Raw genomic sequence first — 25,265 nt, 5'->3', positions numbered from 1 at the left:
AATACCAGATTCATGCTGGTGGATTTCTGCTCAACACTGATGGTATGGATTTTGCTACTTTACTTGTTCATATATATATATTTATTTCTACTAAAGGAAATGGGTCCTTACCCTAAGACTTTCAAAGCTGATGGAAAGTCTTCCCTTTTTACTTTCCATTCCCTGGATCCAGCTCATGGAGCATAGGAAAGATATATATATATATTCCTGTATATTTGGGATATGGTAACAACATAGTTGCTGGTACAGAGGATTATATAGTTTTATTGGTGGTGTAGGTGGGGTTCAGTTCGCTGAACAGAGCACATGTGGCTCCAGAAGTTCTCATATACCTGCCCAGACCAGAAATCTCGAGGCCCGGCAACCTTAACTGCCCTGACCAGCCTTACTGGGTTCCAGCCTCCGCACTCTGCAGCTTTGGGCCTAGGAGTTCCATTTAGGCTCAGGCCCAGGTGCCCTGCTCCTTACCTGAGCTAAAACCTCGTGAGACCTGTGCTCAGGCCTTTCCTGGGCTTGCAGACTAGACTTGCCGGGTTGATGCTGGACTTGATTCATTACCTTTAAGTTGTCTGATGATTGCTAGATTCCTGATGGCCCTGTTGTCACTAGCTCTGCACTGCTCACATTGCTCAGCTACTGTCAGACTGCACCTGTTTTGGGTGGGCTCTCTTGGCTCCCATCCCATCTTCTGTTGTGGAGCAGTCCCACTCTTGCTCTTCCCTGACAAGAAAGTCTGTCTGTAGATCTGAGGTGCAGAATTGTTAACCGTTAGTCTTTAAGCACAGCTTGCAGAGAGAAATTAACTATGAACATAACATCAGCATCATCTCTTTTTTAGCTGTTGCTAGATGATTCAGAATGCTTTATCCAAGCACCTTGAGAAGGTGCTATGGGGGTGAAAAAGGTGGCTGCAACCAGAAGACTGCACCAGAAGAAGTGGGAGGAGAGGTCAGCAGACAGTCTTTGTGGGCTTTACCATGTGGCACCCCTGTACTCACTGAGAGGAAACAAGGCAGCCAAAGAGATGGCAATCTGGCTTGGAAATAGCAGAGGAAATGGGACACATTTTTGTGTGCCTCAGCCTTCTCTGGCTAAAGGGGGTGGATCATAAATCTTTAGCCTTCCTTTAAGTTATGAGAGGACTACAGGAGGAGGAGGTAGTAGCCATCTTAGATAACAGAAACAAGAAAGACTTCATGCCAAAGGAGGGAAATGCCAGCTTAGTCTAAGAAAAAAAAAAAATACAGAAACTGAGGTGCTGACCAGCCAAGGAACTGCAAAACAACATTTTTAAAGAGCAATTTTTTTCTTCAAATCCTGCCTGTCATTAAGTCTAAATGAGCAGTCTGAAACAAGAGTTAGCATCTCATTTCCACAGGCATGGTGAAAAAGGTGGGAATGAAAAACAGCACCTCCAGCATAAATTGTCCTGTTGTATTTGAAATATTGGAAGGTAGGCATTCATATGAATTGCAGGGACTTGAGAGCTGACAAAATAAAAAGCCTTTAATACAGGCTCTCACCCTGCATATTTCCAGCTTTTCAAATGGCTTGAATGCTCTTCTGGATGTGTTTGCAATAATTTTCTGTAAGTGTAGTCTCCTCATTGTTCTACATACAAAAGTAGGTGTCTCTTGCAGCACTGTTAATGCGGTAGCTGATACAGTAGCTTAAATAAAGCACATGTGCTTCAGCCAGTTTTATGGCTACTTTTCCTTTCAGGCAATTATCACCTAAAGAGGTTACAGTTTTACTCCTAAGTCACTGAAATAAGGGAAATTCTAAGTCACATAATAACTAGGTAGAAGACTCAGAAAGACTTTCAAAAGCTGCTAAGTTTAATCTTAAATGAATTCAATGTGCAGGTTTTTGAAAGTTCTGCACTAAGGCACCTAAATCTTTAGGTACCCTAATACCTGTAAACACTGGTGCCTTGATAATAATCAATATAGACTTCCAGGGATATTCTTCCAGTGAGTAATAAACCCTCTTTGTAGAACAAAACAAATGTATTTCTGCTGTTTCTTTTACTGCACATGCTTACCAATTTAAACAGCAAAAAGGTCATTTCGAGCTATAGTGTAGGGAAAACAAACAAGTTGGTATGAGTGCTACAGCCTCTGGCAGATTGTGTAGAGAATTAAAAAGTATATTCTTCAGAGGTGGTTTAACATCTAAGTGCTTAAGCATAGATATCAAATACAATTAATTAAAATGTACACTGTCTTTTCTTCAGATTAAGGCATTATGGCAATATATGGAGAATATATATATAATGATATTTAAGTTTTATTTTTTAACTCTTGCAAAAAGAAAAGCTCAGAATGACATTTTAAACATTATTTAATTAGGATAGAACACTGACTAAATAAACAGCTCCCATCAAATGAAAGCATCATTTCCACTTGTCTGCAATAGCCTTGCAATTCACAGGACATCTTGTCTCTCTGTAAACTTCTGCCATGAACTTCACAAAGTCACACTTTTGGTGTATTTTCTATTTTAAACTTAAAAATATTAAAGGAATATTAACAATACTTGGAATGAATGATCATTTCCTAGTTCACTCAGTACTGTACTTGAATTTATTTTCACTTCCATCACTAGCACCATGCAGTTCAATCGCACACAGCAGTGTCAGCTGAGACACTCCCCTCTTGGCTACATGTCTTACAAGGCAATAGGTCCCTTTTGTTTCTTTGCCCAAAACATGGGAATTTCCATGCAGCCTTCATCCTCAAGAGACCACCCACCCGCAAGTGCTGACAACAGTTACTATATACTAAGCATTTCCCAGCAGAGAATGATGCCAAATTATTTGACCTTTTCTTTACCTTTTGCAGTAGTTTTGTTCCACTGGCAATGCATAGTCCTGCCTAGAGAGGTTCTGCACAACTGTCTGTAAAACCAGTTTTAAAGGAGAACATTTAGAAGTGGCATCACTTACTCACTCATTAACTTTTCAAACCGTTACAGTCCAGGAATCAAGCCTGGTAGCCATGACTTTAAATATTTGGGATTATTTCTCTGCTCCCTCCCCTTCCCCACCCGCTTTTACGGAAACCATTGTGGTGGCACGATGTGAAGCCAGCGGCTCCTTCGTGCTGACCTCTGTACATGGTTATGAGTTCTCCATCCTGAACAGGACGCAGAAACACTGGAAGAGGTTCATGGGACAGCAAAGCAGATCAATGAGCAGTAGCAGTGTGGAAGAAGGAACACATGCGCTGGGTCTCCGCCCTTTGGAGAAGACTGAGGAGGAACAAGAGAGAAGTTAAGAAAAGTTATTAATGACAGAGAAGAGGCATGCAGGGAGTGACTGTTCATTGCCTCTTCAAATGCAAGTATTAGGAGACATCTAATAAAACTACTGTCTGGCACGTTCAGATAAAACAAAAGTGTTATATAACTTGATGCTAGGAGCAGAGAATGATGAAATTTTTCATGCATTCAAAAAGTGACCAGGTAAATTCAATGGAAGAAAAAGCCAGCAAGGGTTGTAAAATATATTGCTTCTGACTCAGTTAGTCCTTGGAGTGCCAGTTACTGGATGTTGTGACTTTTCTGGGGAAATATTATTACTAAGAGATGTTAGTATTCTCTCTTCTTATCTTACATACCCAATGTTGACATCTACTTCCTGCACACTCTTCACTTCTCTAGTTTTTTTTATGCTTCTCTGTAGATTTTGAAAAGACATTGACACTGCTTGTTGCTGTCATTTTTTTTTAATTTCTGCAATTATCATCGGATCTTGTCATGGTAATTGCAGCACTCTACCTACTCTACCCACTAAGGGTACACTACTTTCCAAACAGAGGGGTTACCAACTGCTCAGATTTGATTCACTATGATCCTTTGGCATTGCCCTCCGGGATAATTGGGAAGTCCTTATTTCTCTCCCCCATTTTGCTACACTGCAATGATGCTCTACATTTGACTGCTTTATGCTTATATAGCAAAATCAGTGAGGTGAGGCTCACAGACAAGAATTGTCAGTTGCATAAGAGCTTTCCTTCACAATAAATCAGATTGAATTTCTTAGCAGTTTTTTCTTACACATTTCTGGGATATTTGAAGGATTCTATGCACATAGCCATTTCTTTGAATGTATTACACAAAAGGCTAGCTCCTGTTTGCAGGTAGGATTCAACCAGAACATTATTCCTTGCTTCCTGTGGGCAGCTTCCCATGCGGTCCTATTAAATTTGTCATTTATTGACCTATTGGCTATAGTCATTTATTCTGCCAATGAGCTTAACTGAGTAGCTTCACAACAAACCAGAAGGAGGGCTTTGAGTCTGAGCAATTGTCAGCAGAAAGTTCTGCCTGTTGCTGGCACTGAGTTCAGCTGAGCTCATAAGTGGAGCCCTGGGTCCAATGGGAAGAGGAAGGGCCTGAGGGTTGGATCAAACAGGGCAGTAGCTGCCAGGAGCATGCAGATCAGGTAGCTTACCAAATGGAGCCTGGAGCACTGCCCATACAAACTCATCGAGAAGCAGAGAGTGCAAACCCACAGTGGAGACACAACAATTTCTACTGAGCTTCCCTGCAAAATGCTGAGGGGATGTTTCTCGGGCTGTGTTCAAGGTGACTGGATAGGGTGTAGGTATTTCAGGCAACATGTGTGCATGCCAGTAAGCTGTGGCATATGCAGTACTGTAGCCTAACTATATACTGACATGGAAATTTACTTACCTGAAGATTAGTGCTTTGGTGTTTTAGAACAGCAGTGAATCCTACATTTAATATTATGTAAGCTCTGTGCAACTCCTCAGTTGCTGTTTTCCCATTTTTCAAACTTTTTTTGGCATCTGTGAACACAGCAATCCAGCTGATCACATCATATTTGTGCTTTTTGCATGTCCCAGAAATATGATGAAGAAAATGCACTTTTTGATTTAAATTTGTGAGCTGTTCACCTACTAGAGGGAAAGCCAGAAAAGCCTCTTCTCACTTTTTGTTTCCGAAAGAGATGAATTATTTTTTCCATGCTCCTGTGAGGTAATTAGAGTAGTAGCCCACTTCTTATACATGCAATGATAGGGGCACAAAGAAATTTTCAAAAGTCAGACTGAGAACAAGGTCCAGAGTTCTGACATTGACTCTCCTGCTCAGACTAACAAGAAACACACACACAGACACAAAAAAAAAGAAACCCAACTTCTCACATACAGATTATTCTGTTCCTTTGAAAGAGAAATATAAATACAGCAAAGCTGAACCACCATTTATAGGTGCAGTTTTGTGATTCTAAAAATAGCTGTAAGCAGAGTCTCTAATGCAGGAGTATTCCCTACAGGACAGAAGCAAAATTCCTGTGATGTCCTCACAAATTATCTTGTGCCTTGGAGTAACCTCCTCTACTGTGGAACTCTCTTTTTTCAGCCTTGCTACGCTGTTGAGACACCCAGTCATGGGAAACTGCGATTAAAACCCTCCTCCTAACACATTGTGGGAAGAGTCCTTTCAGTTGCTACCATGGCTACGATACATAAGCCAAGGTCATTGTTTGTTATGATTGTAGCTGTGCTGAGCCTTTTTTTTTTTTTTTTTAAACCAACAGCTGTTGCGTATCAGTGAAATTAAATCATTTCAGGCAGATATAATGTATAGGATTATTCTAATTCAGGTGAGTCATGCTGTAAAGCCATATCTCAGTCCTATATAGAGCTATTTCTATCTTCTCTGTAGGCCAATCTCTGATCTTCATTATCACGATACTTTAAATATAGAGTAATTTAATTACTTAAATTTTTTTTGCACTATTAGTAAGGAGATCAGCTTGTGCTGCTGTAGTTGATACTGCACCTCCTTACTGGTGTAGTATAAGTTTGTATAGATAATTTGAAACAAACTTGTAGTTAGAGAAGTGGTTTAAGTGTGTATAATTGCAAACTTAGTCATGTTTTAGAGACGCATTTCCTAAAACTAATGACATTGGTGGCAATCAGTACTCGCACTTTATTTAAGTCGTATTATCCTCTGAATTAATCAGATTTATTCTGAGTGGATTTGGTATGAAGCATTCACAATTTCCAGAACAAGATCAACAAAGAAATGTGATGTAAAAAATGATTCTTCTCTTTTCAACTGTAGGGTTGATTTGGCTATTTTTATTTTTTTATTTTTTGATATTTCTAATTTAAATAAATTACTCTTAAGTATCTGTGCTATGAGAAAATCTGCCATATATTTTAAAACAGACTGCTATACTAAGGACCAGTTACAGACATCTGGTTAAACCATAGTCTGAGATGCTAAGACATGGTCCAGTGCTGTTCTCCTTTTATTCAGCCCCTGGCAGAGGTAAACCCAATTCCTAGTGTAAATTAAAGCAGATTCTGCTTTGCTTTATTTTAAGTGTACTGGGATTATTTTTTGTCAAGTATCTCTCAAGAGACTTACTCGTCACTTATTAGTTAATATTGGTGCAGCAGTCTAGCAGGGGGGTTGATATAAGGCAGAAACCCAGGCTGCAAATGGTGTAATGTTGGCTAACTTCTTTGGGTTAGTTTTTCCTATATATAAAATTGAGAACCAACATACAAAAAAACACAGTCGTGCAATTGTTCTGCATTTTATTTACTTGCTGTTTCTAAAAGCTGTTTTTCATAGGTATCTTTCTGAAATACATAATGATAGTTGTGACAGGGGTTTCTCTCAAAAAGAGAAATATTGCCAATGTCTATTTCTCTGCAGAGAATTTTCAGTATGTCTACATTCAGCTTTGGAAATGGTGTATAACAACATATTTGGCATCTCTGGATCAAATATCATTCAATATCTACTTCCATAAAACATATATATACAGGCACAAATATAAGCAAAACTGTGATTATCTTCCATTTCATGGGGACAGTCATCTAATACATGCTCTCAAATACATCTGTGACCTTAGTAAAACCTTACAGTTCAGGCTCTTATTCTCCATCGTTTCCTTTCTGATGGTGTTGACAGTATGCCAAGCAAGCAGAGAGCATTTCTATCTTGATATATGCTGAAAGGTTTATTAAGCACATCACTTTCCAAGGTTGAATTAGTGTTCAATTTCAGAAAAGTATACGAAATAGAATACCTCAGAAAGAATCTCTGAATATTAATTATCTCTTTAGTCTTAAGTCCTAACATATTGCAATATTTCTGAAGGTAAACAGGCCAAAGATCTGTTAGTAGGGAGAATACTGGATGACAAATTCTTGGGTAAAATTATTTACAGGAAGATAGGAAATGAGTCAGGTATCTCAGGAAAAAATAGCTGTCTCACAGGCATCTGAAAAAATGTCCAGATTCATTTTTTCATTTCAGATGGAGAAAGGAAGGGGAAATACATCAACAGGAGTTACAAATCACAAATTCCCGACTTCCTTCTTAGCTGCATACCAGCTTTGTCTTAAATTTTTAGTGCTAGGCACCAACGGGTAAAACAGGCAAGGGAGAGAAATTATTTGGCTTTATTCCGTACATTAACAAATCCTGGATGCTGACACTGAATAGAACTTGAATAAGTAATTGCTCTGCTTCTGAAATTCTTTGAAAATATCAATAGCACCACACAGAAAAAGGTTTCTGAAAGCTGCTTCAGGAGCTTTTTATATGCTATACGGAGAGTATTTTCATATGCTAAGCAGAATAAGTACAGAGTTACATGCAAGGAGGAATCCAAAAGATTCATGGAAAAAATATTTACTTCTTTCCAGGTTTTATCGTGCTGCAGCAAGATAAAGATAAAAATGCAGCAAATATGGATAGTTAAAAGAGTGGACTAAGTAGGAGAATGTTTGAGGACTAGAGAAAACAGAATTTCATAACTTCCATTTGCTCTAAGGAAGGTATCAGGGCAGCAATCACTAAGTAACATGGTTTAAACTTAGATATTTCAAAGAAAAGGCTTTCTAGCTGAGGGAAAGAAGCTTTCAACAGCATCATCCGGTACATTCTTTTGGGATGACTTGCCATTCACATGTGGCAGTGTATGAGATGGATGTCTTCCTGCAGTCTGAACTCTCTCCATCTCTTTGGTGTCCTAGAGGCACTGAAGAGCCTGTGAGATTCTTTGTAGGATCCAGTGGGAAAGGCAGCTTTCTAGTCAGGCACTTCAGGGAAATGCAGGACAGGACTGCGGTGGTTTGACACAGATGGGCAGCTATGATCCATCATGCCACTTACTCTCCCTCCTCAAAAGAACAGGGGAAGAAAATATGAGGAAAAAAGGCTCAAGGGCTGAGATAAGAACAAGGAGATCACTCACCATTTACTGTCATGGGCAAAACAGACTTAGCATATGGAGATAAATGTAATTTATTGCCTATTGATAACAGACTACAGCATAGAAAACTAAAAGCAAACTTAAAACACTTTCTCCCCATCCACTTTCTTCTACTTCCTCCCCCCAAGCAGCGCAGGGGAAAGGGAAATGGGTCCGCAGTCAGTCCCTGATGCTCCGTCTCCGCCGCTCCCTCACGGTCCCTCTCTGCCCCTGCTCCCCGTGGGGTCCCTCCCACGGGATGCCGTCCTTCCCCAACTGAGCCTGCGGGGGCTGCCCACAGGCAGCAGCTCTTCAAGAACAGCTCCCACATGGCTCCGTACCACGGGGTCCATCCATCCCCCAGGAGCAAACTGCTCCAGCACGGGTCCCCCACGGGTGGGCGGCAGCTCCCCCCAGACCCCCTGCTCCTGCGTGGGCTCCTCTCCACGGGCTGCAGCTCCGGCCCGGGGCCTGCTCCTGCGGGGGCTCTCCATGGGCCGCAGCCTCCTCCAGGCCACATGCACCTGCTCCACCGGGGGCTCCTCCACGGGGGGGCTGCAGCGTGGAGATCTGCTCCGTGTGGGACCCATGGGCTGCAGGGGGACAGCCTGCTCCACCAGGGGCCTCTCCCTGCACAGGCCGCGGGGGAACTGCTGCTGCCTGCCTGGAGCACCTCCTGCCCTCCTGCTGCACTGATCTTGGGGTGTGCAGGGATATAGCTCTCATTTTTCACTCCTCTCTCCCAGCTGCTGTTGCACAGCAGTTTTCCCCTTTCTTAAATCTGCCCTCACAGAGATGCGAACACCACCACTTACTGGCTCGGCTTTGGCCAGCAGCGGGTCCCTTTTGGAGCTGGCTGGAACGGGCTCTGCTCTGACATGGGGCAGCTGCTCACAAAGGCCACCCCTACAGCCCCCATGCTGCCAAAACCTTGCCAGGTAAGCTGAACAGAAGGGTAATACTGAGAACACCTTTGATAATGCATAAATTGCTAATACATGAGGAAAATGAAAGAATAATTGATAGGGTAAGCTCTTTGTTTTTCTAAACAAATGACAGGAACAAGAACACTGGGACAAAGGACTTGCTTATACAAGATACGTGACCAGATTTTCCAGATAGTATAATTCACTAAAACAAACAAACAAAAAAGACATTTGTTCATACTTCCAAGGTTTACTGGTGCAGCAATAGTATAGTAGGTATTTCAGTATGGAAAAGTCAGTTGGTTTCCTCTTGTAGAGGAGCTTGCATGGAGTAGCTTTCAAAGCGTGCATGCTTGCTTTTAATACCTTTTTCAGGATTTGAAAAATAGAAGGGGTCTGGATCTTTTTTTCAGTTAAACTGTTGTAATTTCCTTTAATAGTTGGTCCTTTAACAGGAGTTAGATCCAGTCTGACATCTTTACTTCCAATGTAGCAGGTCAGTTTATAGCTCCACAGACTATAAATCTGTTCAACTAGATCAGTGGAGAAACATCTCTCTCTTAGCCCCAGGAAAGCACCTATATCCACAGCTCTAGACCATTACCCTCTACAAGACAAGCTCTCTGAATAGTTGGTGATTCCCTGACCATTCCTTTACGGTGAGGAATGGAGGAAGACAGCCTGACTGAACAGACTGTTCACAGTTTGTTCACACAGATTGAGATATATTCGGAAAAAGAACAGCATGTCAATCACATCTCACAGAAGTCTTGTTCCCAGGGTACCTGTAACTTATTTTTATTGTAATCCTCACATACACATATCAGCAGTAAAAGCCATCAGCACAAAGGGCAGACCAGGCTTTAAAGAACAATACATGCTGAATATACTAAGAAAAATGAGTAATGACATTTTTATTTTTTTCAGCACAGGTCTCCTTAGATTAAATTACTAAGTGTTTATTTGCTGCTGCTCCCCAAAAGCAACATCAATTGACTTACATGCACATTTAAATCCAGAGCTGCTCTTGTCTACAAATATCTCTTTGATTGTGACAGAATAACTGTCTTCCATTGTGTTGTCATCCAAGATCATGATTTAGCAAAAGAAGCAGGAAATGACCTAATTAATTCTCTGTACTTAGTTGCACTCTTTCCAAAACTTCAGAAAAGTATTTGAAGTATATAACCTGCACTTGAGACAGCCTGTGTCCCCTTAGAAATACTACTCATTGAAAATAAGTACTTGGATTATTTTCATATCAGATTAGCTTAATATCTTCTTTTATAGTTCACAGGATGGGTGATGATCAAAAAATGAATAGCCAGCTAGTATTGTTATGCTATAATTTGGTGTGAGACCTCATACCCTTGTGCATTATTTACTGTCTATAATTGAAATGATATGGTGCATAGAGAACGATTAATTTCCTCCTAGAGTTTCCTCTAGTAACCTCATTATTTTAGAATTTCTTTTAAAGTGATTTAATCACCTTCCAAAGTGCTAATTGCTCTTGTGAGTTTTTAATATGATAATTTCATTAATTGCCATTAATGACCTAACTCTTGGTTGTTTAGAAATGTTGGCTTAATAACATCCTGTGAAATTACTTGGCAGTTTTCTTAATTGAATGTGGGGCGGTAGGGAACAGGAGGAAACATTAAAACTAAAATTCTTTCAGAATTTACAGCTTTATGAGACTTAAAATGTATTTTTTTTCTGAATGTTTAGCATGTAGCTAAACTTGTTTTACTGAATGATTAGTATATTTAGCATCTTTGAAAAGTCAAATTCTTGACTTCAACTACAAAAGGCATTGCTCAACTCTGCTGCATATCAGACCCTACATGCTTTAAATTTAGCTCCCAGAATACAAGAAATGCATAGTGTCTGTTCTGGAAAGATGTGACTTGGCCAGTATTACATACAATTTTAATAAAAGAGGCAAGAATAAAATCTAATTATTCAAGATAACATTCAGTTGCCGTGAATATGAAGCCACATTTTTTTTCCTGGAGTTTTTCATGCTTTATTTGTTACTCATGTGTGATTACATGCATTAAGTTGTACAGGTTTCTTTATTTCTTACAGCTTGAAAGGCTAAAACAAATCTATGATACTAGCAATTTAGCTGTTGAACAAACATTTCAGATCTTGGAATTTTTAGCTTTGGATAGAATTTATAGAGTCATGACGTTTGGCAAGTTTTTCATTGTTGAAAAGTATTTGAAAATATACCAATGCATATTATTTTGATAATTTACATTGAATACACTTACTTTAGAATGCACACCTACTTCTGTGATGTATGATTCCCAAACACTGAAAATGGTGGTTTTATTTATATTTGTATGTTCTTCTGTGTGCAATACATTTGTATGGAGCCAAAGTCCTGGTCTCTGAAATACCTAAGTCAATTTCAGAACTTTGCTCCTAAAACTGTTGTCATGGATTACACTGTTCTTTCAGTTATATAGGTGAAACAAGAGGTCTGTTACTTCATAATTTAATAAATGAGAAGGAGAAAGAAAGAAAAGATTTGGCTTATTAACAAATACATTCAAGAGTTCAGCCATGCCAAGATGTTCTTACCACCATGTGAACTTTCAGGCTACAGGATTGAGCAAAATGAATACAGCTTTCATTTTAAGTGTCAGTTGATGTTAAAATTTCTCTTCAACAGAGATTTCTTCACCCTCTGAATTCTTACCAGGCTAAAACCTGTTAGCCAAATCAAGCCCAAATCTCTGATTTTCAGGTCCATTTGGTCCAATATGTGTACCTTTTAAGCTGGTCATTCATGATACCTACTGAGTAGGTAGCTCCTTTGAAATTGGAGAATTTCCCATTTATATTAGTATTTCAGTCACAAGTACAGGTGCCAGGCTTCTCTTTCCACCTTTAAATCTAGAGCATGTTCTGTTTTTTCATATTTATTTAAAAGCCAGAAAGCTGTATAAACCAGCTGATCATCCCCACAACTGTGTACAGCTTAAAGGTAGTTAGTAGTGGGTTGGGAGGTGGGAAGATAAAGTACAAATACAACTTCTTGATTCATTGTTGTTTGTTGTAATTTTTAACATTACAGTAGTAAATGAGGACTTCAGCAGGACTGTTGGTACATGGAAAAGTTGTGGTCTAACCTGAGACGAGATAAAGCAAGAGAATAACTAACGGAATCATGAAGAGAAAATAAAAAGTCATAGCAAAATATATCTAATTGTTATATAGCCAGCAGCTGATTATCTTAAGGTACTCATATATTTCCAATTAGTTTAATTATTTTTTTTATTGCACCTTTCTGTCAATGTATAATGATATCTGTTCAGACTTTGCCAATGTGATAACACACACATAAGAGCAGACTGCATCATCACTATATTATGGGGCTGTTACAGACCTTCTCTTGTCAGCAATGTCTGTCAAATAAATTAAGCTGCTTGACAGATAACTAATTAAAAGATGCTTATCTATGATTTTTGGAAAAATTCCCAAAACCATAGATGGCAGGTTTAGAAGCTTATTTTAGTAACAATGGTACTGTATGAGTTCTGCAGTATGCATTAGCAGTTAACTCCCATACTACTGCAGTAGGTTGACTGGAGCATGACAGTTTCATTTCTCATACAAGGTAAACTAGGCAAATCTGCGCAGCTGGTAAAAATATAAAAAAAATAGAAGAAGTGAAAATCCCTTAGGTTCTCTTTGGCCTTCTGCCCATTTAAGGAGAAAGTAGCTCAGGCAACATGAATTTCCCACAAAATTAAAACAGCAATGTAAATAGAATCCATGATTCACAAGAGATGGGGCTTCATGTTTTATTATGTTTTCATCTCTCAGGACTACGAGGCTTTGTGCTTTTTAAATTAGGATACTCTGGACTCAGAAAAGGAAATGTGTTATTTTTCTTGACCCCCAGTACAGGAAATGATTAAAAGTGGTATTTACTTTCAGCAATGAAACGCTGGGTTAAACATGCCCTAGATCAGTAGCGCTAATCATCTGTTATGGTTCAAAATGTTTGGCTTTAGCACATTCTCAACACACAAAAGTCTTGAATTGCATTAATTAATTCATGAGACCACACAGTTGAAGAGAATGTGTCCAGTTGATGAGGTTCTTGGATGGGAATCAATGGCTTCATTGCATGGCCATATTAACTTTCTAAGTACCAGCACTGTGAGTTTCATTACAGAGGACATAATAGATGGCAAGCATCTGAGCGAGGTACACCCGGGCAGCCAGTCACTTGCAATTAATAAACAGCCCCCTATGAATCAAGCTGTCCCGTTGGTGTTCAGAAAGGGAGAGAAGGACATCCCTGAACGTTCTGATTCACAGCTGACATCTAACCTCTCTTTCAAGTATCATGAAATGGATGTGACAGGATGGGGTTTTGTGCATTTGTAGAATATGTGCTACCGTGATAAATAGAGAGGAAAGATGATCAAAAATAGGAATGAGGAAAATAAGGAAGTTTGATTTTGGTAGTTTTACAGAAATCAGATGGTTTGACAAAAACTTTTTTTTTATTGACAATGGGATATTTTTGAAAATAAACTCAAAACAAGATTTTATGTATATTTTCTGTCTATTTTCTTCTGTCTGTTCCATCCTGTTGTTCTTTTTCCCCCACTGAAGACAATGCAGTCTAGTATTTAGTGCTTTCTTTTTTTTCTTTCGTTTTTTTTTTTCTTGTTTCCATTTATAGTTTTTCCAGAGAGAAGAACATTTTGAAAAGAAAAACAGGTAACTTGGATTTTTTCCTCCAATTTTCATATTTTTATAGCTTGGGAATTACCTATTCTGCTACACTCAGTTGCAAACAGAAAGGAAAAATGAGAAAAGTTAATTTGTATGAAAATAAGCACGGTGTTCTGGAATGAAAATCAGAAAATGCTTTTACAAAAAAAAAAAAAAAAAAACCTTCTTTATGTTTGGTTTTAATTCTTCCTGTTCCATGAGGTGTACTACAGTATATAACATAAGTATGAACTGCACAGGATCTCGAGATACTCAAGATGTGTTGGCCTCATTTACAAAATGTTGCCCTCATTTCCAAAACGGAGGGCTCTTCAGTGACATCCCTGAACATGGTGATAACACTGGCAGGGGCACCTGTCGAATGGGCTGTTAATCTGGGGTCCCACTGTGTTTGGGATGCTCCAGAGCCACAGCGTGTTAGCATAACATGGTACTTTATTTTGTTCTATTGAGTTCCTTGGTCTTGTTTTTCAGTTCCTCCTTCTTCTAAGTCTTATCTCTTCTATTTTTATTCCCATTTTCAGTGCTTTTCTTCTAAATTTTTGTTCTCTAAGTAGGAAAAAATTTTTTTTGAAGTAAAAATGAAATTGCTAGTGAGATACCAGTTGGGAAGTACTCCTGACTTGCTACACGAATCACCCACCGGCTTATTTGATGTATACTTGGCTACAAAAATGAATGCTACATAATTTTTTGTGGCAGTGCATTTGGATGATGGTGCATTGCCCTACAAATTTCTGCACTCTCCTCTAGCATGTCTTTTCGTGGTGCACCAGTGTACTGAAGCACAGGCTCCTGCAGAGCTGAGCAGTAGCCTACTGCAGCCAGCTCCTCCTTCCCCCTGCAGTGGGTGTAGTAACGTCACCATCAGATGCTCTGCAAGTTAATGTACCATTTTTACTCTGTGTGTGTGTTTCAAATTCCTCTCCAAAGAGTATCCTTTCTATGGCATCCTACAAAGCTTTACAACAGTAGGAACATTTGTTTTACTTGACATTATTTTGAGGTTGAATTGGACATACAGTTAAAAATATTTTTCTCTAACTAATGGGGAACTGGGTTCCTGATGTTGAGTATATGCAGGGTGTTGAAAAGATATAAAGCCCTTCTCTGTTAACATCTTAATGAACTTACTGAAAATCCCATCTGATGTCTTAAACTCACATTTCACATGTGCTGAACAGTTATATGTTTCTTTTACATTCCTTTGAAGTCCTTATACAAAAAAGATCATCACAGAATTTTTTAATCTGAAATATTAAAAGCAGTTGCATATCTGACTTGAGGCATGCTACTAACTGCTGATATAAGGCATACCAGAACAGGAAAAAAAAAAGTGTCAGGCCTTTATCTTACATGCCACCTGTTTCAGAAACAGTCAGCCACCAGCCTTTTGAACTTACTTCGGTAAAAGCACAGAACTGAGAAGGAGGAAAGGGAGCTGGGGAAGGACAGAGAGATTTCAAGGCAAAAGTTCCAAAAACAAACTGCAGTTTCCTTCCAATCTAGGGAGTACCCCAGCAAAGTCCCTGCCCGAAACAAAAGGCCTATCCTTGAACGGGGAGGGAGGAAGGGTGAGGTTGAATTTTGTGTTTTAAAGGGCACCTTAGTTCCATGTAAGTGTTTGTTATAGCACAGACCTGAAACACAGTCATTGCTGGCATCAACAAGTATAAGATCGGTTTGTTGCAACTGGGATGTGGATGTACTGCTTCATAAAATAATTTAATAGTTTTACGTTTTCGCTCCCTGAGCTTCATAGTTTAGTTCCCTTAGATGGACCATTTCCATTGGCTATATAATTTGTGAGACTTACAATAATTACAAAGGAACCCAATTTTCAACCTAAGCCTCTTTGTATTTTAGTAATACCTTAAAAGACTGAGTGGGAATTGATTAGTTAACTCTTCTTTTTTGTTTTGTTTTGTTTTGTTTGATTGATTGTTTGTTTTTAGAAAATTCTGTGCTTACATTTTAATTTTCAGGAACTAAATTCCAAATTGTTCAATGAAGTGAGATGAAGGCATTTAATTTGTCGTGGTCACTGTTCAGATGGAATAATTATGATGTTAAAGAGACAGCTACTCCGTGATGTCAGTGCCAGTGTCAGATGTCTCATGGTGCAGAAGCCTAAGAACAGTGTATGGAAAAAGAATCTAATAATCTAATAGCACCAAGTTATAGAAACTGGAAATATTAATATTGTGGACTAACAGTTTTGTTCACAGAACTTCCTGTGGTCAATCTTGAGAGCCAGAAGCAATAGTCTTACTTTGCTCTTGCTTTTTTCTGGAGCAACTTAAGCAGTGTATGTGGTTTGGAATACTTCTCATGCTTTTTGCCCTCTCATTCTGGTTACATGTATGGAAAAGAATTTACCAAAGAGTTTTGAAAATAAAAGGTCTTCAAGAGCTGACAACAATGTATGAACCTTCAAAAACTCAATGAACTGGGGTGCTTGTATTCTAGGACAAGAAATAGGATTGATGTATTTGCGTGTATTGCTTTTGTCAATGTATAGAAGAGCTTGCTGGCTTTAGACTTACAGCAGTAAGCTGTTTGATAAAGTGAGAAATAGTGTCTTAAGGCCACTTGTGCTGTGAAAGGGAGAATAAATGCTGTAAGGCACAGTGGAGACCTTAAAAAGCAGCACTGGCATGTTATGATTGTAATTCATGTTTACGTCACTTTGGTTGTCACAGACTCAGAAAAGCCAGACAAACTGAGTCATCCTGGATAACATCCAAAACCTCCCACATGCAACCTGGAAAAGACCGCCCTTTCTAAAATACATATATATCTTAAATATCCTACCCATTTTCTGACAAGTTAGTTTGACATTCTGATGTTTTCATTTACAAGAACTTAATTACAAATAGTAAATAATAAACCATTTTCTACTGTTTTTCTAGTAATAGTTTAAAATCCTGAAAGCAGATGGATGCACCTTCCTAAAAATACATAAATTACTGTTAATACTAAGAAACTCATAGGTCATGACTGCCATTCTGGCGCATGTTTCTATAGACTGGAATTCAACTTCTGTTTTAAGTTGTTTTAAGAGTACAAATGAAATATTCTCAAAAGTACTTTGTACATCTAAGAGCTGTCATGGAGATACAATTGGACCTGCATGGCAATTTCCCATCAGTGACTTCCCACAAAAGTGGGTAGAGTTACACAGAATCAAGCTGAATGAACTCTGGGAACTCAACAGACATTCAGTATAAATGACCTACAGCTGTACCAGATGTTGCATGACAGTAAAAAGGCATCATTTAAGTTTTTTAGACCAAAGCTGGAGAACGCTATGATCCATTAGTGTTCTTGGGAAAGTTTCTGTAGACCAACTTATGGTCAATTTTTGTAAAATTTTTGTAAAATCACGAATAGAGACCTTATTTGCATGTTTCCCCTGTGCACACCATGGATAAGCCCTCCACATGGAATCATCTGATGGTTACCTGATCTGTATAGCACCTAAGAGGGCAAGCTGTATAACAGTACCACTTATTGCCCTCTAACTGGGAGCTACCATATCCCAGTCTAGCTTGTCACTGAAGGACTTTGAGCTAAGTTTAAATGTCACGATGTATGGATTTGTTTTGTTGATAATTCAGAATGTGTTGAAGGGGAATACTGGGACACATCTGATAATCTGCCTTATCACCACTGTACAAATTTTCATGTTTCCAGTTCTGAACTCAGAATAAAAGGGGCTTTTATCATGTCTAACAGACAGTGGAGCATCACAGCAGTTTATAAACTGCTGGATTCTTTTAAAAATTATGCTGGCAAATATTTTTATGTGGTAATTGCCCTTTTTAGAAACTTGTTTGCCCGCCTACTAGATTCTTATAATCTCTCTTTTAATTGCTGTATATTTATTGGATTCTGACAGAAAGTTGCCAAACATGCCTCTGATGACTGCATACAGTCAAACACATTTAGATAGCACTTGCCTTAAGCAATCAGTGCTGTGAAAGCAATCCTTATGTAAAAGAGAAGGAAAAACCCTGTAAACCAAAAAAAGACAATGTTCTGTCATCTTCAGAATCATGCAGTCAGTCTAACACTAATGCCAAGCATGCTAAAACGGTGGAAAAACCCCAAGCATTGTACGTCAGCATTCCGGTATCTTTCAGAAATAATTCTTGTAGCTTTGGACTGGTGCGACAAGAAGACACAAGACATCAATATTTCCCGAACTGTAGCAATAAAATTATATGTCACTTGAAACATGTAACTTATTTTCTCTGTTTTATGTGCAGGATGTTTGCTCATGCTTTAAAATGCTCTGAGCTATATGTGGAACAGTGCTGTGTAAAAGAGAAGTGTTACTGGAAGACGTGTGAGAGGTAAGGTTAGTAACGGTAGGTTTTCTCTCTTATAGTTTATTTGGCCAGCTGGAAAAAGGGTCAGACAGAATGTTCTTATTGTCTAAATAATTGACTTGATTGGCTTAAGAGGTCTGTCATCTCCCTTTTTCTGCAAAAATAAATAAATAAATAAATAAACAAACATTCTTCTATCACTTTGCTGTAATAATTATTATGGGGACCTGGCTCCCTCTTAACTCTAACAGTAGAAGGCCTGACAGTGGTGCCAGTTGGGCCAAGAGTAAGACGGAAGGGGGGATAGAGGGGAAGGACTATAATAGAATTTTAGGGAAAAGTGGGTGGAAGTAACTAATGTGATCGGAACAAGCAATTCCATTACAAAAGAAAGTTTGGTGACCTATTTCTATCACCAGTTTTAGTTGCAGTACTAGCATGTCTTAAACTGACACATCCCATGCAAAGCGGGTAACAGATTTCTGCTCCCAAAGTGCATTAAGTAACAATATGTAAAAGCGCGTGGCTGGCTACCCATTGATTTGAACACATGTGCCTTTTTCCTACATGCTGGCACTACTTCTTCCTCAAATTTAGTAACCTAGAGGATTAAAGCTGTCAGTTACATATAAGGGTTAAGAACTCCAGGGAGGATTTATGATCTCTGCGCAGTCTCCAGGGAGAATAAGCAGACTGTTCCCTGCCAAAACACTCCTAAACTGCCCTGCAGTGAGGAGCGTTACAAGAAAAGCACCAGAGATAGATGGGGGGAGGGGGAACAGTGAAGGAATAGGGAAATGCATCTGTCAGCATCTTACCTGCTCTGTTTATTCTCCACTCTTACTTCAGTATACTTCCTCTTTTCTTTCAAGAAATACATTCACTGAAATTAATATAAAGGTGACTTAATTCAAGTTGCAGCTTTGTAGCATGTCTTCTGCTGCAAATATAAACTTCCTTAGAATAATGAACTTAAGCAGCTTTCTGGTAAAGACGTCTCGTCTCTCTATAGATGTGTTAATTGCTAGGTATCTAGCCTGAGCTAATTTTCATAGTTTACAAGTCTACTGATGCCTGAGACAGTGTTTTTTCACTTTAGTGCTCTTCTAGAGAATAATGCTTTTTTACTCCAATTAAAGATTAAAGTCTTTCTGTGCCTGAAAATCTGGGAATACAATTTGTTTTCAGCTTCTGTCATTTAGGTATTAAATAAAAATGAGTTTCTGGAATTACCACAGTCCAGCCTCCTGTCAAAACATGATCACATTCTCTGCCTCTCTCTCCACCCCAATACCTTCAGCAAAAATGTAGCAGTAAGCAGAGGTCTTTGAATCACTAATTTCTCAAAGGCTTTGTGAATGGGCTGTTTAAATGAGAAAAACCCCAGCTGGGGAAAAAAAAAATAAATGTGATTTATTCTGCAAATCTGCACCTGAGACAAACTGCTTCTATGCCCCAGCTGTGTGAAGTCTCTAGCTGAAAGAATACATATCTTTTTAAAAATGTAAAACAAACATCAGCCACAGTTCATTCATTCCATTGCTTGCAGAACAGCTTGCTTTTCTACAGCTGTATTCAGACTGGGGCAAAGGTGAGGGCAAGCACCAAGGTTCACAGGACTGTAAGTTAACCCATATGTGTATTCTTATGAGTAACATCATTTGGGTCAGCTCTTTACAAACTATCCAGTCAGCACTGAATTCCCTTACCTAAAAGTATGTGTGGTAGTGTTCAACACAGCCTTGAACCTGCATTGGGTGCTGTTTCTCACGGTGCAGCTCTTCCCCACAAGTGATGAAGTAGCAATGTCTTGTCAGTCAGAAACAGAGAAAAACAAGCCAAAGGGAGGGTTTCACTCTTTGGCCCGGGGAAGGGCCATGTCAACTTCACCTCAATAGCCTTTCCAAACTTCACATTGCGTGTCCTCACTTGTGTAACAATTCGCATCTTGTTTGCATAAGGTGTGCGAATGAGATGCATCTTTCCTGTGAAGCAGGAGCATTATTGAACAGTTATGTAATAAAGGTGTTAGTGTGCTTGTATGCACACATAATGCTGAGGGGAAAAGAGAATAGTGTGTGAAACTTAAGAAAACACAAAAAGTTTAAAACTCTTCTATAAATCCAAATTCAATATCTGTGCATCCTTGGGCAACCCTGTTGCACTTTATAAAACATTGGCAGTAGGAGGTGCAGTCTAGTGCAAGCTACACACAAACACCAGGACTATGATTTTGAATATGCTATGTAGCCCTGTGTATGTTCACACCCTTAGCATAGCTGTGAAGTAGTTTTCTTGTAGTTTCACTGGGCAAAGAGTGTCCATGTGTAACAATTCATAGATGGAGGGAAAAAACATACAGATTACGCAGACATTTAGTTCTAGCGGAACCCTGTAATTTGGCATGCTTTGGGTTGAAGCATCTAGCCAAATGACTCATTGAAACTGGATTGTTACATTAGAAAAGTATTGTTCTGGAAGGAAATTTAATGAATTGAAGGTACAATCTAACAAGACTCAGGATGCCAATATCAGTTCCAAGCAAATAGGCAGCTTCTTTATGGAGCACATGTATTTTTGGATAGCACTGAGACAGTGCCATAAGGAACTGTAGGAGGATAGCAGAGTACAAGCCAGGATCTTAGAAAAAGTCACAGGCAGGAAACAAGCAGAAGAAATCATGGGGAGTCTGTCTACATCCAAAAGCCTCTTTGGAATGCCTCTGAAGTTAGGAACTGAGAATATATAAAAGAAGTGAGACAAGCTAATTTTATTTTTTTCAAAGGATACTTTGCTTTTACTGTTATCTTAACCACTTCTGTGCCAGAGGTACCAGCTTGGTAGATTTTATGAATGTTTTTGTCAAAAAGTGAACTGAGGCAGTATCACTACATCCTTTTTTTTCCTTTAGTTCCAGCACTGAGCTTCAGTGTCAGTCCTGTCACCCTTCAACACCTGACTTGGCTCTTTTTCCAAGCAATGCAGAATTTTTTAGCCTTGTCTGAATCCTTTTCCAGCATGGTCCCTCTTCCATGGAGGCCAGAAGTCCAAGGCAGATGGCTGATAGCAGTTGACTAAATCATGTCTCTAGCCACTGACTGAATAGGTGTAAAAGTCAAACTAAGCATAAGTATATGAAATACAGTAAAGCAATCATAGTGATGATGAATCATGGTTCCTTGAAACACTTCAGTGTTAGACACTGAAACCAGAGCATTTATTAGAGAAAGCTGGAAAGGAATTTTAATATTTCTTCTTTTCTCAAGGATAGTTTAAGATTTTTTTTTTATTGCTTTAGTTTTGTAGTTTAATAATCAGGTAATAATAATTTTCCTGGATTCCCTGCTATTTTTTTCTCTGCCTTTCCTGCTCTGGAGTATATTTCTTTGAAAGAAATTCCTTTGGATTTCTTTCAAATAATTTTACCTGTTTGAAAGTTAGATGTCTTGTATAAATTCATCATCTAGATTCCTTCTCTACTAAGTGGAAAGAAAAGCACTTACCACCTATCTTAGATTTCTATCTTAAGGTGGCATGAATCATACCCTAGGCGTAAATCTCTCTCTCCATTCTCATAGTATGAGATTAGACAATTTAAAATTGATGTTTAAATTTAGATGGCTAAAGTTAGGGGTAATAAATCCCACCCTAGAGACTGTTAACAAAAACTTAAGTTATTCTTCTCTCTTACTTCCAAGTGAGAATAGATTAGATGTCTTTGTAATTGTTGATGCCATAAAGTTCTTGCAGACAAACACAAAGCAATCAGATATGAGAATAATTTATAAATATTTATGAAGAATAGAAAAAAGCAAGCCATGGTATTTATTCCCTGGAAGATATTAATGGCATTCATGGACAGGAGCGAAATTTGTTACTGATTTTTGGCAATTTCTACTAACAGAGGAAGACACTTTATTTTTCGTTGGAATTGTTTGGTAGACTGAATCACTTACAAAATTTAGCACACTGGTTTTCTGCATTACAGAAGAGGCAATGTTTTCAAACTGCAAGTTGTAAAATTTATAGTAGCTTAGTGTTCAAGTATGTGGTTAGAACTCAGTGATAGCAAGTGTTTTGGAAGTTCAGAGAAACTAATTGTATCAGTGGTATATTAATATTATTTATAATATTCATATAAATGTGCACAGTCTTGCTATAGGTATAGACAGGAAAAATAATGTTAACTGAACTCAACTATGCCTATCTGGTTTATTGATATTATTACTCTTGCCTTGATGCAAAACACAAGATGTGCTTAATACAATAAAATCTATCAAAAAATGAACTTTTGTGTAGTAATTGAATTATCACCTCATTTTTGCTGAAGTTAATTATTGGATGGTAAACCTCATTCATAAGCATAATATTGTATTATCAGTGTTATGCAGCAATTAACATAAATCAGTCTGTAAGTGAATAGCTTTTGTGATCTCTCAAAAAACATTGTGACTAAACACTGTTCCTTAAAAATATTTGCCATTAATTCCATTGTTATCCAGAAGATGTTCAGAACATGCTAACTGACTTCATAATTTTTATTTATGGTCTGTATTAGGACAATTTTGCATATATTGGCAAGAGAGCTAAAATGGGGATTACAAGATATATATTTTTTTAAAGCTCTGTTTAATGGTGGAGCTTATTGGGGATTTTAATTTTAAATTTAAATACCATTTAAATTGTCCTGTACTGAATTCTGATACTCTTACTGAAGTGCACAGTATCCTAGATTGTCATCATAGGAAGGTCAGTCCCTATATACCTTTTATTGACTTTGCAGAATCAGGGGATGCTTTTGGAAGCTTTCACATAAATGATTATTTGAGGCTACCCTCAAAGACAGTAGTAAATCTAGAAACAAAGACTACTTGTTCACAATCTGCTGTTCCTTTTTTTTTTTTTTTAAATATTTTTCCTAGTTTCTAGGTTTAGCTTTTTACCTCAAAATTGAACTGATGACAATTACAAAACACTATTAATATCTTGTGCCTTAAATGCAGTGTATATTTAAGGGAACCCTGAATGCATATATGGAATTCCCAGAGATATCCCCAAATCAATGTAAGACGTGGTTTTTCTTACCTCCATAGTTCACACTTTTTTTTCCTTTTTTTTTCCTTTTTTTTTCCTTTTTTTTTTTTCACAAAACATTAACTGAAAGAATTTATCTCTTACCAATAACGAAAAAAACAAATATCCATTTGATCATGACTTTGAATCATGACCATGCTAAGGCAATAAAATAAAAGCATAGTAACCAATAAGTAAACCATATACTTATGAAGGAAAGAAAGCTTCGCCACCATGTCTCTTTAGAAAATGGCTGACAAAGAGCATGAATCAGGAAGAGCCTCAGCAATGAGTTCAGTAGTACAGCCTTTAAGTCCATCATAAAGCGTATGCTTGCCACAGATTTCTCCATTTTCTGTAGAGAAACAAAACAAAAGAAAACAAAAACATGAGAGAGAGAAAGAGAATTTGATTACTTAAGCTTAGCAGATCCAGAAAGTGCAATGTGGTTTTTTTTCTTGTAGTTGGAAGAATGCTAGAATCACTTGATCTCTAAAAGTGCTCTTAGTGAGAAGCACATGAGAAGGACATTTCCTAAATGTCTTTACAAGTTTTGACTGTGTTACTTCAGATTTATCTGCCATCTTGCTAAAAAGTGACTTCATCTGAGAAAGTTGCACCAAGTTGCAGCCAAGTGTCAAAGAATGCAAACAATAAGACAGAGAATGTAGAAGTTTAATATTTACTTAGTGTTTTAAAATAGAACATCTATTCCAACATACGTAGGGTTTAGATGCCATAGAAAAGGCTGAGAGAGCACTGAAAATTGGTGCACTATGCATCTGTTCTTGACCTGTAACTTTCCCCCTTCTTGCTTTTCACCATTAATGAGTTTTCACTTGCAATTATTTTCAATTTACATATTGTCTTATATGTGTTATTTTTGTCTAGAATATCATGGGAAGGAAAGCTAATTGGAGGATGTGTGTAACATGAAACATTTGCAGATTTGTTTCAAGTTAGTCTCTTGTTTGTTTCCCATGTCATACTTTCAGAATTTGGAAGTAGGCCCAAAGGAATAACATTAATATGTGTGTCAGGTACATATGGCCACATCTCACAGAGAAGTATTAAGTGGGATGGCACTGGACACTAGATAGATTTTTACAGATGTTTTGTACATCAGTACATCCTGCAAAACAGAAAGGTGAGTAATTATATATGCAGGCACTTCTATGTTTTTCAAAATTCGAAATACAAGCAGGTAGTATGTTGGCAGTTAATCTACCTGAGTGCAGGTATGGACTTTGGGCTTTTATTGAAAAACTAAGCCACAATGCCCAAACACTGTTTTCTAAATCCATGTATTTATATTCTAGGCTGTAGCCTAGAATAAGGGTAGCCCGATCCTGCACCACAAACTCCAGGTGGTCCTGCAGGCACTGGTATCTTCAGCATCTCACTGGAAGATGAGGTTCCAACATACTGCTTGGAAGAGTTAGTTCTCAGAGGAATGGACTTCTAGAAGATAAAGTGAGCATGAGCTCAAAAGAAAAACTTTATTAAGAAGAGAAGCTTATGACTAATCTGATTCAGCCAGCTGATAGGCCTGTGTCCCAAGATAATCAGCTTTTGATCCTTTCCTGTTGGTAGTAATCATTCAAGTAGCTTAGTTTGAACCTGCTAAAAAACCCTACCTATCATTTGTTCATACTGGCTTCCTCCCACATATTCCTTAAATTCCAAGGTTTTTTTGCATGAGTCCCCTGCTGTCTCTCACCTACTAGGGAACTGTCTCTTCTCATGTTTCTGTTAAGTAATAGTTAAGCAGCCATGTTGTAAGAGTGACGATGATAAGGGAAGTGGGAAGCGTGCCTGTGGCTCGTGTACTGCTTGTGCATAGTGCAGCTGTGGCTCCCATAAAAGACTATTTCATGGCCATATAAGATAGACAGAAAATTCCTCGGTAATCCTAATCCT

General features: G+C 38.3%; 1 protein-coding gene across 7 annotated transcripts in view; it reads left to right on the top strand.

Moving 5' to 3' along the window:
- Nucleotides 1–5,053: 5,053 nt before the first annotated feature.
- Nucleotides 5,054–25,265, top strand: part of LOC308186143 (uncharacterized protein) — a gene marked incomplete at its 5' end in the record, with an annotated part of 39,130 nt that continues 18,918 nt past the window's right edge. For 2 of the 7 annotated variants that reach the window (XM_080575154.1, XM_080575153.1), the window contains 2 exons: nt 9,044–9,186; nt 18,210–18,296. In XM_080575154.1, coding sequence (XP_080431280.1) covers nt 9,044–9,186; nt 18,210–18,296 — 230 coding nt within the window. Of the gene's footprint in view, nt 5,633–9,043; nt 9,187–10,816; nt 12,427–18,209; nt 18,297–24,664; nt 24,795–25,265 lie in introns of those variants that run through there. The other 5 variants (XR_013943924.1, XM_080575155.1, XR_013943925.1 and 2 more) reach the window with 5 other exon arrangements.

The sequence above is a fragment of the Anser brachyrhynchus genome (genome assembly GCF_964034855.1).
Source record: "Anser brachyrhynchus genome assembly, chromosome: Z".
In the NCBI taxonomy this organism is placed as follows: Eukaryota; Metazoa; Chordata; class Aves; order Anseriformes; family Anatidae; genus Anser; species Anser brachyrhynchus.
The sequence above is the reverse complement of the archived record's forward strand: the minus strand, read 5'-3'. Positions and strand labels throughout refer to the sequence as shown.